We start from the raw sequence: 16,372 nt of genomic DNA on the forward strand, positions 1-16,372 counted from the left end.
AGGAGCTAGCCAGTCACTTATGTGTGTCCAATAATTCGAAAGACTATGGCCACTCAAAGCTAGCAGACCCAAACTAGAATGCATTGAGACGCAATTACGAACGTACACCAAAGAGATCATCCCAGTGCTCAGCAGTGCAAATTTGGTGGTCACACATAATGGATCAGAGAACTGGCTGCCACTCTGGATTGTCCCGGGGAATGGTCCCGCGCTTTTGGGGAGGAGCTGGCTAGCTGAGATGGACTGGAAATGGGGGATGTGCACGCCATTTCATCTGTGGAGCGAAGTTCATGCTCACAGGTCCTACAGAAATTTAAATCACTATTTCAACCTGGGGTCGGGACTTTCAAGGGCACCAAAGTAGTGATACACATCACCCCAGACGCCAGACCAGTGCACCACAAAACCAGAGCCGTGCCGTATGTGATGCGTGAGAAAATTGAGAGTGAGTTGGACAGGTTGCTAAGAGAGGGCATGATATTGCCTTTTGAATTCAGTGACTGGGCAAGCCCCATGATCCCTGTCCTTAAAACGGATGGCTCGGTCAGGATTTGTGGCGACTACAAGGCCACCATCAACCGAGTGTCACTACAGGACCAATACCCGCTTCCGAGAGCGGAGAACTTGTTTGCCACGCTGGCAGATGGCAAGCTGTTCACCAAGTTGGACCTCACTTCAGCCTACATGACCCAGGAACTGGCCGAAGAATCCAAGCTACTGACCACCATCACTACGCACAAGGGATTATTCGTTTACAACAGGTGTCCGTTTGGCATTTGTTCAGCGGCCGCTATCTTCCAGAGGAACATGGAAAGCATGCTTAAATCCATTCCTGGCACAATCGTATTCCAAGATGACATCCTAATCACGGGTCGAGACACCGAGGAACACCTCCACAACCTGGAGGAGGTGCTACGCCGGCTGGACCGAGTAGGCCTGCGACTAAAGAAGCCCATGTGTGTGTTTTTGGCTCCAGAGGTCGAGTTTTTGGGCAGGAGGGTTGCCGAAGTAGTTTAAGTACATTGTTGGAGCCACTACACGTGCTCTTGTGTAAGGGTCACGAATGGTTTTGGGAGGACTGTCAAGAACGGGCTTTCAATCGGGCGTGGAACCTGCTTTGTTCTAATAAGCTGTTGACCTTGTACAACCCCTGTAAGAAACCGGTTTTAACGTGTGATGCATCATCCTATGGGGTTGGGTGTGTGTTGCAGCAGAGTACTGATGAGGGCTAACTTCAACCTGTGGCCTATGCCTCCAGGTCACTCTCCCAGGCAGAACGGGATATGGGATGATTGAAAAGGAAGCACTCGCATGTGTCTGGGGTAAAAAAGATGCACCAGTACCTTTTTGGCAGAAGGTTCGAGTTAGAAACGGACCACAAGCCGTTAACATCCCTGTTGTCCGACAGCAAGGCTGTCAATGCGAATGCGTCAGCTCGCATACAGCGATGGGCTCTCATGCTGGCTGCATATGATTACACCATACGGCACCGGCCAGGCACCAAATATTGCGCTGATGCGTTCAGCAGGTTCCCACTGGCGACCACTGAGGGGGCGTTGGAGCAAAGCGCGGAGACGGTCATGGCCGTTGAGGCTTTTGACACCGCAGGCTCCCCCATCACAACCCGCCAGATCAAAATCTGGACCAACAGAGATCCCCTCCTGTCACTGATAAAAAAACGTGTCGGGATTGGGCGCCCGCACACGGAGCATGCCCAGAGGAGGTCAGACCGTTTCACAGATGGATGGACGAGCTCTCCATCCAAGCCGACTGCCTACTATGGGGCAGCTGGGTAGTCCTGCCCCAGAAAGGAAGGGAAGCTTTCATCAGGGAACTCCACAGCAAGCACCCAGGCATCATGCTAATGAAGGCCATTGCCTGGTCACATGTATCGTGGCCGGGAATTGACTCAGACCTGGAACACTGTGTTCACAGGTAGATGACATGTGCTCAGCTGGGAAATGCCCCTAGGGTGGCCCCCCTCAGCCCGTGGCCCTGGCCCACCAAGCCATGGTCACGCATTCATATAGACTACGCGGGCCCGTTTATGGGAAAAATGTTCCTGATTGTTGTCAATGCGTACTCTAAAGGGATCGAGTGCATCATATTGAATTCATGCACGGTATCCACCACTGTGGAGAGTCTGCGCACGGTATTTGCGACCCACGGCTTGCCAGACATCCTAGTTAGCGACAATGGCCCATGCTTTACTAGCTATGAATTCCAGGAGTTTATGTCGCGTAATGGTAAACATGTCAGGACAGCGCCATTCAAGCCGGCTTCCAATGGCCAGGCGGAACGTGCGGTTCAAATCATAAAACAGGGCATGCTCTGGATTCAAGGACCCTCTCTTCAGTTCCGCCTATCGCACCTCCTGCTGGCCTATAGGTCCCGCCCGCGGAACTACTCATGAAACGCACGCTTAAAATGCGGCTGTCCCTCATTCATCCTGCTGTGTCGGACATTGTTGAGGGCAAGCGTCAGTCCCAAATCGAGTGCCATGATCGCAACTCAGTGGGGAGATGCATAGAAATCAATGACCCTGTATTCGTTCTCAATCACGCATTGGAACCCAAGTGGCTTGAGGGCACTGTAATAGGCAAAGAGGGGAATAGAGTCATAGTGGTCAGACTAAACAATGGGCAGATATGCCGCAAACATCTGGACCTGGTAAAGAAAAGGTTCAGCATGGACACTGAGGAACCTGAAGACGACCATGGGATGTCAACCACACCACTGCCAGTGAACAAGCAACAAGGACAGTCAACATCTTGCACAGTCCCTGTGGCCAGCCCGGACAGGCCGGAACCAACTCAGGCGACAGAAACGCTTGCCACGGCTCAACCACCAGAGCCACAACTGCGGCGCTCCACGAGAGAGCGTCGACCGCCTGAAAGACTCAATCTTTGACCCAAAGACATTAGGGGGGAGGTGATGTCATGTTTGTAACCTTCACATAACTGTAACCAATATGTAACTACACTGTACACTGTATGCAACTGTGAAATACACACCTTGACCACAGGGGATGAACTTGTGGGAGACACTCCTCACCTGGTCAGCCAGGTACTTAAAGGGAGGTTCCACGCAGGCTCAGCACTCCTTGGTCCGGGGAATAAAGGTGCAGGTCATGAGTGACGTTGTCTGCAGTATATGCCTTGTGTCTTTATAATACAGTGCAGAGATACTACAGAATGGAATATAAGATTATGCTGATAAGGGTAGGTGAAGAGGGGGGGAGCAGGCTCGTGTGGAACATAAACACCGGCATGGACCAGTTGGACTGAGTGGCCTGTTTCTGTGCTATACATTCTATGTATTAGTAGGATGCTGCAGGGATCAGTGCTGGGACCTCAACTATATACAATCTATATTAACGACTTGGAAGAAGGGACTGTGTGTAACGTAGCCAAGTTTGCTGACGATACAAAGATGGGAGGAAAAGCAATGTGTGAGGAGGACACACAAAATCTGCAAAAGGACATAGACAGGCTAAGTGAATGGGCAAAAATTTGGCAGATGGAGCATAATGTTGGAAAGTGTGAGGTCATGCACTTTGACAGAAAAAAATCAAGAGCAAGTTATTATTTAAATGGAGAAAGATTGCAAAGTGCCGCAGTACAGCGGGACCTGGGGGTACTTGTGCATGAAACGCAAAAGGATAGTATGCAGGTATAGCAAGTGATCAGGAAGCCCATGGATTCTTGGCCTTTATTGTGAAGGGGATGGAGTATAAAAGCAGGGAAGTCTTGCTACAGCTATATAAGGTATTGGTGAGGCCACACCTGGAATACTGCATGCAATTTTGGTCTCCATATTTACGAATGGATATACTTGCTTTGGAGGCAGTTCAGAGAATGTTCACTCGGTTGATTCCGGGGATGAGGGGGTTGACTTATGAGGAAAAGTGGAGTAGGTCGGGCTTCTATTCATTGGAATTCATTAGAATGAGAGGTGATCTTATCGAAACGTATAAGGTCATGAGGGGGCTTGACAAGCTGGATGCAGAGAGGATGTTTCCACTGATGGGGGAGACTAGAACTAGAGGGCATGATCTTGGAATAAGGAGCTGCCCATTTAAAACAGATGAGGAGAAATTTCTTCTGAGGGTTGTAAATCTATGGAATTTGCTGCCTCAGAGAGCTGTGGAAGCTGGGACATTGAATAAATTTAAGACAGAAATAGACATTTTCTTAAATGATAAGGGAATAAGGGGTTATGGGGAGTGGGCGGGGAAGTGGAGCTGAGTCTATGATCAGATCAGCCATGATCTTATTGAATGGTGGAGCAGGCGCGAGGGGCCATATGGCCTACTCCTGCTCCTATTTCTTATGTTCTTATTTAAAAAAAAAAGTAGGACAAGGGAAACATCGATTGGTAAAAGTTAAATTTAGGACTGATGTTATGAAAACTTCCACCCTCACCTGTTTTGGCCTACATGTGACGGCAGTCCCATATAATGGCTCAGAATTACCTGCAGACCTGTGCCGTTGTAATGGTGCATCTACACCATAGAGTCTGTTTTATGCACAAAAGTCCCAGGAAATTATGGTGCAATTGACTTGTGCCATTATTTACGCTACACCAAAACTGACTGTGAATTTTGCGGCGCCCTGCGGTTTCCCTTGCCAAAACAGCGAAGAGTTAATTAGCATTGCTCTGCCTCCATTAACATCAATGACGATTGCGAATTCGCTGAAATAACGCCAATTTCGTCGCCGTTGTCATTTAGACTGTAAAATAATGATGCAGGTTCCTTGGCAACCTGGCAGCAGCATGAACTATTACTCTCTTATCTTTAAACATATTCGTCAAGTGAAATTAATTTGCAACGGCACATTAACAGCTAAATAGAAGTTAACAGTTGAATAATCCAAAATTAATTTTCATCACTGCTTTAAAAGATCAAGCACTTCCAAATCAAGTCTTCCATTTAAGTTTAAATAATATAAATGCTGGATGTGCCAGATACATGCTGCCTGTGGGCAAGATACAAAGATAATGGAAAGAGTGTATAGACAGAATTAGAAAATTTACCGAATGAGCTTCTCTAAATGCACTGACAATATTCTAGATAAACAATAGATGGATATATTCAGGAGTTAAGATTGAATGCTGTATTTGTTTGAATTGCTTACTGAGAACATATTTTGCAGGCAACACAACTATTTATAGCATTTTTGGAAAACAGTTACAGATACTTTATCATTTAAAAAAAATCCATTTGTATTTTGTTCTCTACAAGCGTTATAAAGTTAAGAAGTTTAACCAGCAATGTAAGAACTTCTAATCAGTGGTCATAGTTTTGATGAAAGAAGACAAAATGACCCTGTTATCATGTTATTTTAAAAAGACAGTGGTTAGTTGGGTTAGGGTAAAAAATTAAACATTTAATCAAATGGGTGATTTCATATTGGTAGCATAATTGGACTGTGTTGTTAAAATAAAGACTGTTGTTATCAAAGTGCACTAATGCTTCTTTTTAACATAGTTGTCTGTAATTCAAGGAATACATTCTGGTGCTATTGCCAGAAAGCAAGTAACTGATTTTGTACTTTGTGTTACAATAAACCACTTGCATTTAAGGATGGGTCAGAATATACAAAATTTCATGAGTATTCAATAGATGAGCTTGTTAGATCACTTAATTTCCAATGCAATACAAACTCCGATTGTAGTTTTAATGTAACTTTATTCTGGCAGCAGCAACAAGCTTCTGGCTTTAAGCCAGGCCTTTGTCCTTCTGAGACCACATGGCCAAAATGGCTGTACTTATACCTGGTTCAATTTACAGAAAAGAACTCGCCTTCTTTGACCTTATTGGCTCAATTGATAATCTTTTAACCTTTAATTGGCTCGCTACCCAAGGTCCTAAAATGTCAAGTTGATTGATGACTTAATTCTTTAATAAAAGACTGTGTTCTTTCAAAACTGCAGCCAGGCTGCAGAACTTGAATTCTCTATCAAGCTGTAGAACTTGAAAAGAGGTTTACACTATACTCTGTGTTCTATTCCCATCTTACAATTTACTTAGAAAGCTGTATGACAAGAGGATCCCATTATTGCGAGCTAATAGCAATTTGCATTTATATAGCAACTTTTAATGTAGTAAAACATCCCAAGATTCTTCACTGGAGCAGTATCAAACGAGCCATATAAGGAGATATTGGGACAGGTGTTCAAAAGCTTCATCGAGGACGTAGGTTTTACGGAGCGTCTTAAAGGAGGAGAAGCAGAAAGGTTTAGAGAGGGAATTCCAGAGCTTAGGACTTAGGCAGGTGAAGGCATGGCTTCCAATGGTGGAGTGATGAAAATCAGGGATGCGCAAGAGGCCAGCATTGGAGGAACGCAGAGATCTTGGCGATCTATAGGGCTGGACGAGGTTACAGAGAAAGGCTTGGGCAAGGCCATGAATGGATTTGAACTCAAGAATAAGAATTTTAAAATTGAGGTGTTGTCGGACTGGGAGCTAATGTAGGCCAGCACGCATAGTGGTGTACATCCTAAAGTGCTTCACAAGAGTGTAATCAAATAAATGTTGACACTGAGCCAGAGGAACAAATAATAGGACAGGTGACTCAATGCTTGGTCAAAGAGGTAGATCTAAGGAGGGTCTTGAAGGAGGTGGAGAGGTTTAGGGAGGGTGATCCACAAGAGGCCAGAGTTGGGGTACCACAGAGTTCTTGGAGGGTTGTAACATTGCAGAGATGAAGAGTAGTGAGGCCATGGAGGGATTTTAACATCATGATGAGAATTATCACATTGAGGCATTGGTAGACTGGACTGGTAGCCAATGTAGGTCACCAAGCACAGGGGTGATGGGAGAACGGGACTTGGTTCAGGTTAGCATACGTCAGCAGAGTTTTGGCTGAGCTCAACTTTGTGGAGGGTGGAAGATGGGAAAGTAAGTTTTAAAGAGGGATTATTTTGATTGTTCAGGAGAGAAATTGAACCAAAATATCTGTTTATTTCTTTGACACCATGGCCATGCACTGTAAAGTTACTTTTCAATACTGTTTACATAATTGCATTACAATGCCTGGAAAATATTTTCTTGAAAATTGCATTCTAATCCCTGGAGTGGCAGACCATGGCCTGGTGTTTCTGCTCGATTACGCGGTTTTTTTGGGGCGAGATTTGGCCGAAATTGGTATAACTGGTGCAAAAGATCACAATTTAATTTGCGTTCAGCGCAACTTGAGTTTCCGCGATCTTTTATACTTGTTTTAAAACATTACGCTGGTAGAAAGCCCAGCCCAAAGAATTGACCATGCCCGCAGGTTCAATTAATTACCACTGGGAGTTTGTGCTAATTGTGCTCGTTTGCAGGCCTTCAAGGAGGCTTTAAAAATTAGCTGGTTCTTTTTAGTGCAAGGACAGTAAAAGGTAAATTTTTAAAAGCTTTTGTATGTCATTTTTGTTTTAATTTACTGAGAAACTGACTACTGTACCTCAGTATAATTAGAACATTATTTTATGCTTTTAAAGTGAATTTCAGTAATTTAAAATCTGGTTACTCAGGTGGTGGATTGACACCGTGATTTAAAATGTCTTTTTTTGTGATAAATCCATTTGTAGCTGTTTTAATCAAACTTCACCAAGTTACTATACTTAAGTATATGAAGGAAATGTTTTTAAAGCAAAATATAAAAAAATTGGATTTAAAATGCTGCCCGATTGTGCTGAGTGAGGGCAGATTTTGTGTTCAGCGATATGCAAATTAGTCTGAGTGGAAATTCGGTGGGGTGGGGTGGCGGGGTGGGCCGGAAGTAACTCAAAATGCAGTAAGAAATGTTTTTTGTGTATTTTGACTAAGGTATGTTGTTGGACAGAGAACAGCTTTAATTTACACCTTGTCATGCTCTTCCTGTTACTAACATTGTGAGTACAAATTTGAAAAGTGTTCAGTTTCCCAGCGCTGACCATCACTAACCTTGACGAGCCTTAAGCATTAATCAAAATGCAAAACGAAAAATCAAGGTTAAGGTACAGCTTCAAGCTCTAAGCATAAATGAAGTATGAATGAGATTGCTAATTTCTGCTGGGAAGCTGTCCAATTGGAAACTCTGGCCTTTACTGTCAGCAGGAAATGGTGGTTTGTCTATGATGGATTCAAAGCCAGGTCCCATCCGTGTCACCTATTTGACCCAATGGTCCAAGAACCTGATTTGTCAACTAAACCAGCTTTCCTAAATTGTATCTCTTCTCTTGGGCAGTCCCCGGAGTCTAGGCTGACTTGCTTCCAAATTAATGAGAGTTCTAAGGTGACTGATGAGACAAATACGGGATCTACAGTCTCTGTCACATGTGGGGCAGATGATGGTTGGAGGGACGGGTGGGTGCTTTGAGATGCCTACTGTACATAGTCCATATCTCTGAAGCATATAGGAGAGCGGGTATCACTACTGTTCTGTAGACCATGATTTGTCGTATGCCCCTTCCGCTGTTTATACTTGGCTTCCACGTGCTCTAACGAAGAGACCAAAGTGTTCGCCGCCTTCTCGGATGCTTCTCCTCTACTTTGAGCGGTCTTGGGCCAGGGATTCCCAAGAGTCGGTGGGGATATTACATTTTTACAAGGAGGCTTTGAGGGTGTCCATGAAGCGTTTTCACTGCCCTCCTGGAACTCGCTTGCAGTGACGTAGCTCGTAGTAGAGTGCTTGTTTCGGGAGTCTAGTATCGAGCAGGTGGACAATGTTGCCTGTCCATCGGAGTGGATCGAGTGTGGTCAATGCCTTGATGGTGGGGATGTTGGCCTGAGAGAGAGCGCTATGTTGGTGCGCCTATCCTGCCAATGAATTTGCAGGATTTTGCGGAGGCAGCGTTGGTGGTACTTCTCCAGTGCTTTGAGGTGCCTACTGTACAAAGTCCATGTCTCTGAAACATATAGGAGGGCGGGTATCACTACTATTCTGTAGACCATGAGCTTGGTGCCGGATTCGGGATCCTGCTCTTTGAACACACTTTTCCTCAGGCGACTGAAGGCTGCACTGGCACACTGAAGATGGTGTTGGACTTCGTCATCGATGCCTGTCCTTGCTGATAGTAGGCTCCCGAGGTATGGAAAGTAGTCCACATTGTCCAAGGTCTCGTCATGGATCTTAATGATCAGGGAGCAGTACTGTGTGGTGGGGGCAGGTTGGTAGAGAACCTTTATCTTACGGATGTTTAATGTAAGGCCCAGACTCTCATACGTTTCAGTGACGGTGTCAACGATGGTTTGGAGTTCGGCCTCCGAGTGTGCACAAACGCAAGCATCGTCTGTATACTGTAATTCAATGACCGAGGGTGGAATAACCTTGGATCTGAACTGGAGGTGACGGAGGATGAACAATTTCTCGCTTGTCCTGTAGATTAACTCCACTCCAGCAGGGAAGTAGTTAAAGGTGAGATAAAGCATTGTAGCGAGGAAGATTGAGAAGAGCGTTGGTGCGAGGATACAGCCTTGCTTGACCCTGGTCTGCACTTGTATTGGGTCTATAGTGGATCCGTTGGTAAGAATCACGGCTTGTATGTCATCGTGAAGCAGGCGAAGGATGGTGACGAATTTTTGAGGACACCCGTATTTGAGAAGCACACTCCATAATTCCTTGCGGTTGACAGAATCGAAGGCCTTTGTGAGGTCAAAGAAAGCCATGTACAGAGGTTGGTGCTGCTGCCTACATTTTTCTTGGATTTGTCGCATGGTGAAAATCATGTCCGTTGTGCCCTTTAGTAGTTGGAATCTGCATTGCGACTCTGGGAGGAACTCTTCAGCCACTGGGAGGAGATGATTGAGGAGGATTCTTGGAATGATTTTCCCTGACTTTCTATTCTTGAGCACCTCTCCGTTCTTCGCTCTCAGTGGAATAGTGCTTGTGGAGGCAGCGTTGGTGGTACTTCTCCAGTGTTTTGAGGTGCCCGCTGTACATAGTCCATGTCTCTGAGCCATATAGGAGGATGTGTATCACCACTGCTCTGCAGACCATGAGCTTGGTGCCAGGTTTGAGGTCCTGGTCTTCAAACACTCTCGTCCTCAGGTGACCGAAGGCTGCACTGGCACACTGAAGGCAGTATTGGACCTCGTCATCGATGTCTGCCCTTGTTGACAGTAGGCTCCCGAGGTATGGAAAATGGTCCACGTTGTCCAAGGCCTCATTGTGGATTTTGATAACCGGGGGGGGCAGTGCTGTGTGGCGGGGACAGGTTGGTACCTTTGTCTTACGGATGTTTAGCATAAGGTCCATGCTCTCGTACACCTGGGTGAAGGTGTTGACGATGGCTTGGAGAAGAGCGTTAGTGCAATGACACAGCTTTGCTTGACCCCGATCCGAACATGGAATGGGTCTGTGATGGATCCGTTGGTCAGGATCGCGGCTTGCATCGTGGAGCAGGCGGTGGATGGTGACAAACTTTTGAAGGCAGCTGAATCTGAGGAGGGCACTCCATAATCCCTCACAGTTGACCGTGTCAAAGGCTTTTGTGAGGTCAAAGAAGACCATGTGCAAGGGTTGGTGCTGTTCCCTGCATTTCTCTTGTATCTGCCGCATGGTGAAGATCATGTCCAATATGCCCCTTAGTGGCCGGAATCCGCATTGTGACTCTGGGAGGAGCTCTTCAGCCACAGGAAGAAGGTGATTGAGGAGGATTCTTGCGATGACTTTCCCAGTGGTTGACAGCAGGGAGATCCCTCTGCAGTTACCACAGTCGTACTTGTCACCTTTCTTGAAGATGGTCACGCTTACAGCGTCTCTGAGATCTCCTGCCATGCTCTTTTCCTTCCAGATAAGAGAGATTATTTAAGATTTAAGACACTCATTTAAGATTTTATTATGTTTCCAAACAATCAAACCGATACCTTGATGAAACCCTATATAAACTGTAAACAACAAGGCTTTAATAAAAAACAATCCTTACATTTTGAAACTAAACCAACAATGACAACAATTTAGAACAAGACAGCGCAATTTTTTCAAAGACCATCATTTGTCATTTGCATTCCATTTTCTCCACAGAGGCAACTACCATTATATCATTACATTTGTCTTTCCCTAGATTTTTGTCGGCCAAACTCGTCAATGATTTTCGAAGTCAAGTCCTCTCAGTACTTCCGCTCGATGTTCATGATTGAAAGACTATTAAGTTGATCTTGTCCCATTCGGTTCCTGACCTCATCCTTGACGTGTTTTAGTTTCAAGAAGGACCGCTCACCACTGCAATTTGATACCATCATCGACGGATATATCCAAAGATCTATTTCAGTGTAAGAAAAGGTTTAGGTGAGGGTGTGTGTATGGAGGAATTGATACATACTTAGCACTGCTCTCTTGTTTGACACAAATTGAAGTTTGAAGTTCTGTTGAGGATACCACCAAGCTGGAAAACTGGATAAATTCATTTTCAACCATAGGTTCCAGATCTTTGGGACAGGAATGGGCAAGATTTGCTGCGACTTGCTTGATCTCATGAGTCGCGAGAGTGGCTAGCTTGGACAGGAATCCAAACTTACAGTTGATTTCCTTATATGCTTCAAGGCGGTGTTTCAAGGTACTGATTAGTTGATCAATGATGACAAGGAACACTTCAGTTTTTAATTTCTCCTTGGGTGACAGCACAGTGTTTACAGCATCTCCATTGGCAGTTGTGTACCTGGATATGCCTCTGAGCTGAATTGTACTCGTTGTGGCCACACAGTTTAATCCCCAGGTCTTCAAAGTCCACAAACTCTGTCCGCTGGGCTTTGACAAAATCGACAAGCTACTCGAGGAAGGACACCATGATGTTCAGATTCAAGCCGGATTCTTGAAGCGAGAGATTGGTCAGGTGAAAGCGCTTCAAGACTGTGTTCCAAATGACCAATGAGAATAGCTAAATCCAGTTCACCCGGTTTGATAAGGATCAACTGAGCTTCATTTCGGCATTCAACTTTCTGTTCCACGTCAGTTACCAGGGATTCCAACACTTCGCATATGGAAGAGTAACCTTTGAGCAAGTCTGACACAGCTTCATACCTTGCTGACCATTGAGTAGCAGAAAGCTGTTTGGCGACAGACAGCCCTAAAGGCTTTCGTTTTTCATAAAGCAGCTGCCAGTGATATGTCGATGCAGAGAGAAAAGTACAATGTCAAAAAATCTGACGATCACTGGGCTGCATTCAGCGCTGTTTTTCCCCATAAGGTTGAGTAAGTGCACTGCGCATGGTATAAACGTCGCATATGGGCATTGCTCTTTGATAGTTTGGATACCATTGTATTTCCCACTCACTTGAAGCATTATCATAAGATTGCCCGCGACAATTTTGTGTGTCGATCCTGTTCTCATCCAGAAAGGCCAGTATTATTTCTGCTATTTCTTGTCCAGTATAACCGATTATCGGCAAGAACTTTAAGAACCTTTCCTCAGGACCAGTCGATTAAAACATAACAGATGACAAATGTTAGCTGATCTGAGTGTGTGACATCTGGTGTTGAATCAACAGATATTGAATAGAACTTTGCTGATTTCAATTGCTGGATAATCGTCTCAAGTACTTCGCCACCCATCAGACTAATCAGTTTTTCACAAGTGGTGGAAGACAAGTATGAAGTATGCCCCTTGCCTTTATTGGCAAAGTGCTTGATGTGTTAAGCAAGAAATGCATTGTAGTTTGCGAGAACCTCCAACACACCCAGATAATTACCATTACTTGGAGACCCAACGATTTCATCTCTGCTTTGCAATGAAAGACCTCGTTCACGGAGAAACGTTATCACACAGACAGCCCGCTCCAGCATCTTGCGCCAGTACTGCCATTCATTTTCATACTGGAAGACAATATGACCATCCACACAACCAGTGCCTGCTTCTCTATGCTGGTAGCTGTTTTCGTGAGATGAAATCTGCATGCTTCCAGTCATTAAGCCCATGAGTAAAGTGGCTACTTGTTTGTGCTGCGACCTTACAAGCAAAACAGTATACTCTACTGTTTGAAGGTGAATGACAGAGCCATGTTCACTCCACTCCACACGTACCCCAATCAGTGAGTGCACACGTGTGAAATATGTCGTCGATACTGCTCGACTTCCAGCAGTATTGGCGACATCCTTTCTTGGCATGAATCACGCCGCAGTTTTGGAAGTCTTTATCACAGTTTCGGCAGTCCTCACTACCGTTTACAATCCAATGGCTTTGCATGTCTTCTGAGATATTGTCTCCCCACAGCCCAATGTCACTTGTAAGTTGTGCCTCTTTCAACTCCGTATGCGACAGTTAGTTTTCATCATCTTCAACTTTTTGGACGTGGAGTTCCAAGTCCGGTGCCACTAGTTGTTTCGTTGTTGAAGTTGACTGCACAGCGTTGTCTTGGTCTTCACCTTCAGTTTTGAGTTTTTAGTTGGAAAAGGTCATCTAGTTTAGCTTTTTCTCGTCTCTTTTGCTCCTCGTGTAGCCAGTGCTCTTTCCTTTTTTTTGCCCCTGATTTGTGTGTAGAATGCATCTCTAGGTAAAGGGCATCTAGAGTCTGTTTACATCAAGTCGAGAATAACATGCGCTTGAGCCCTTGCAGCTTCGCTCCGCTCTTGCTCCATCACTTATGTCAATACTGTTTACCCTTACCCTTAATCCGCCCCTGTGTGGGCCCCACTCTAGGCTTGGGCCAAGGGCAACTGCTCCATCTGCCCCATCCCTTAATCCATCCCTGCCTAGGAAACAGAGTTTGTGGCGGGTGAGCAGTTGTTCATCTTTGGTTTCCTTCATACTTACAGCCTTTCCTTCAGTCATGAATTTGGGAAGGTATGCACTGCATCTTTCTCCTTGTACTGTAACACATCAGCCAATAAAAAGTTTGTTTTGCATAGTATAGTGGGACATGTTGGCATATTTATTTCCCCCAGCCCAACTCCTTGTATTGTTCATTGTATTATTCCTCATTCAGTGCAACATTAATGACTGAAGGGAACACATGCTAGTACGAAAGCAAAAAACTGCGGCTGTTGGAAATCTGAAATAAAAATAGAGATGCTTTCGTCAGGTCATCGAACGTTAACTCAGCTTCTTTCTCCACAGATACTGCCTGACCTGCTGAGTATTTCCAGCATTTTCTGATTTTATTTTACAACGCATACTAGTGTTCAGAAAGTTGTAATATATAGATGCAATTTAAATAATAAATTACTTTATTGTATTTAGGAGGCAATACAATATAAAGGGCCCAAGTTTCCACACGATAAAAAACAGCGCCTAAAAAAAAATCGCGATTCTGAAGCGTTCTGCAGCTCCTTGTCTGCTTGGCGCGGAGCCTACACTCGCACCGATTTTGTAAGTGGGAGGGGGCGGGTACTATTTAAATTAGTTTTTTTCCTGCCGGCAACGCTGAGCGTGCGCGTTGGAGCGTTTGCGTATGCTCAGTGTGAACAAAACATTGGCACTCGGCCATTTTTGTAGTTCTTTGTAGCTGTTTAATTTTTGAACATTTTTTAAATAAAAGCACATTGCCATCAGCACTTGCAGCCTTCTCACTGTCTCCTCTCCCCCCCCCCCCCCCCCCCCAAGCGGGAAGAACGGGCGCCTCCTCTCCCCCCCCCCCGCGGGAAAGAACGGGCGCCTCCTCTCCCCTCCCCCCCCCCCCCCCCCCCCCCCGCGGGCAGAACAGGCGCCCCCCCTCCCGCGGAAACAACGGGCGCCTTCTCCCCCCCCCCCCCCCCGCGGGAAAGAACGGGCGCCTCCCCCCCCCCCCCTCGCGGGCAGAACGGGCGCCTCCCCCCCCCCCCCCCCCCCCCGCGGGAAGAACGGGCGCCTCAGGCTGACTGCAGAATTCTCCGTGCCTGAAGCACTTTCACACAGGTAAGAAGATGGTTTATTTAATCTTTTCTTTGCTTATAAATGTTTATTCAGGTTGGATTTATTTGTATAATATTTGTAGAAGTATAAATAAGGATTTATTGTAAAATTTAATGAGTTCCCTTCCCCCCTCCTCCCCCCCCCCACCTCATTCTGGACGCCTAATCACCTGCGCCTGATTTTTTAATGTGTAGAACAGGTTTTTTCAGTTCTACAAAAATCTTCACTTGCTCCATTCTACTTTAGTTTGGAGTATGTTTTCACTGTGGAAACTTTGAAATCAGGCGTCAGTGGCCGGACACGCCCCCTTTTGAAGAAAAAATTCTGTTCCAAAGTAGAACTGTTCTACCTGACTAGAACTGCAGAAAAAAAAATGTGGAGAATTGCGATTTCTAAGATAGTCCGTTCTCCACCAGTTGCTCCTAAAAAATCAGGCGCAAATCATGTGGAAACTTGCGCCCAAAGTGTTACATACTGGATTTTTGAAACCTTGATTTAAAACAAAATAAGGGATTAATTTTTAGCTATGAAAATCTTTAAAAAAAAAATTAAGAAATGATCTCATTGAAAAGTAGATTATTAAAAGATAAACAAGAGTCCACTTTACTAAGGATTTTTTTGAATCAAACATAGATCATTAGTAACAAATGAATACTTATATTATAAATTTGATTTTTATTATGAAAACCTATAGTAAATTGTTTACCTTTTTAAAAAAAATTCTTTCAGCTCGTAGTGTAGTGGGCCTTCTGCTCACTGGCAGGACGTAACAAGAATCTAGGGAAGAGATGAATGCAGATCCTATTCTTGAAGAGACCTTAATTAAAAGATCCCAACAGAAGAAACGGACTTCTCCACTCAACTACAAAGAAAGGTTGTTTGTTTTAACAAAGTCAAGATTAACATACTATGAAGGTCGCCCTGAGGTGAGGTTGATTATTAATAACTTGGAAAGTTAATGGAATTTATGGAAATTTACAGAATTACAGCAACAGATTTTTCAAGGTGGAAATTTTTGGTGATGTCTTAGTTGAATGTTTTGCTTGGGAATTCATAACTTTAAAAAAGTGGAATTTCAGAGGATTGCCTCTCTGGACCATTTTCCATATAACAGATTTGGAATAAAAAAGTTTCATTTAAGGGTTGTGGTTTAAAGCAAAGTGTATTTGCATCAGTTTTTTTAAAAAAAGCCACTGAAATGAAAGCTGGTTAAATTTCAAATGAATTAAGCTATGAAGTTGTTTCCTTCATGTTTTCACACCCATTATATTGCAGTCTCTGGTTTTGGATGCTTGGCATGGGTTGTCTAGCATATGCCCTCCTCTTTTCTTGAGTTATCAACACAGGAGGATTTGAAAATAAAGCAAGATAGAGACACAGGTTGTTGGTCAAGATTTTAAAACGCAAAACTATAAGGTGAACTTTTTCCAGGTTCAGACATTTAGCATAAGGTAGTGAGGAGCACTGAAGCACTGACCACACTCGATCAGCTCCGCTAGGCAGGCCACATAGTTCGCATGCCAGACACGAGACTCCCAAAGCAAGTGCTCTATTCGGAGCTCCTTCACGGCAAGCG

The 16,372-nt window shown here is 44.7% G+C and overlaps 1 protein-coding gene across 3 annotated transcripts in view; it reads left to right on the forward strand.

Moving 5' to 3' along the window:
- The window catches only part of tec (tec protein tyrosine kinase), a 301,217-nt gene that overhangs the window by 19,144 nt on the left and 265,701 nt on the right, over nucleotides 1-16,372 (forward strand). For all 3 annotated transcript variants that reach the window (XM_070870133.1, XM_070870134.1, XM_070870137.1), the window contains exon 2: nucleotides 15,526-15,722. In XM_070870133.1, the coding sequence (XP_070726234.1) occupies nucleotides 15,585-15,722 (138 nt within the window). In that variant the 5' untranslated portion in view covers nucleotides 15,526-15,584. The remainder of the gene's footprint in view (nucleotides 1-15,525; nucleotides 15,723-16,372) is intronic.

Source organism: Pristiophorus japonicus, chromosome 2 (genome assembly GCF_044704955.1).
Source record: "Pristiophorus japonicus isolate sPriJap1 chromosome 2, sPriJap1.hap1, whole genome shotgun sequence".
Taxonomy (NCBI): Eukaryota; Metazoa; Chordata; class Chondrichthyes; family Pristiophoridae; genus Pristiophorus; species Pristiophorus japonicus.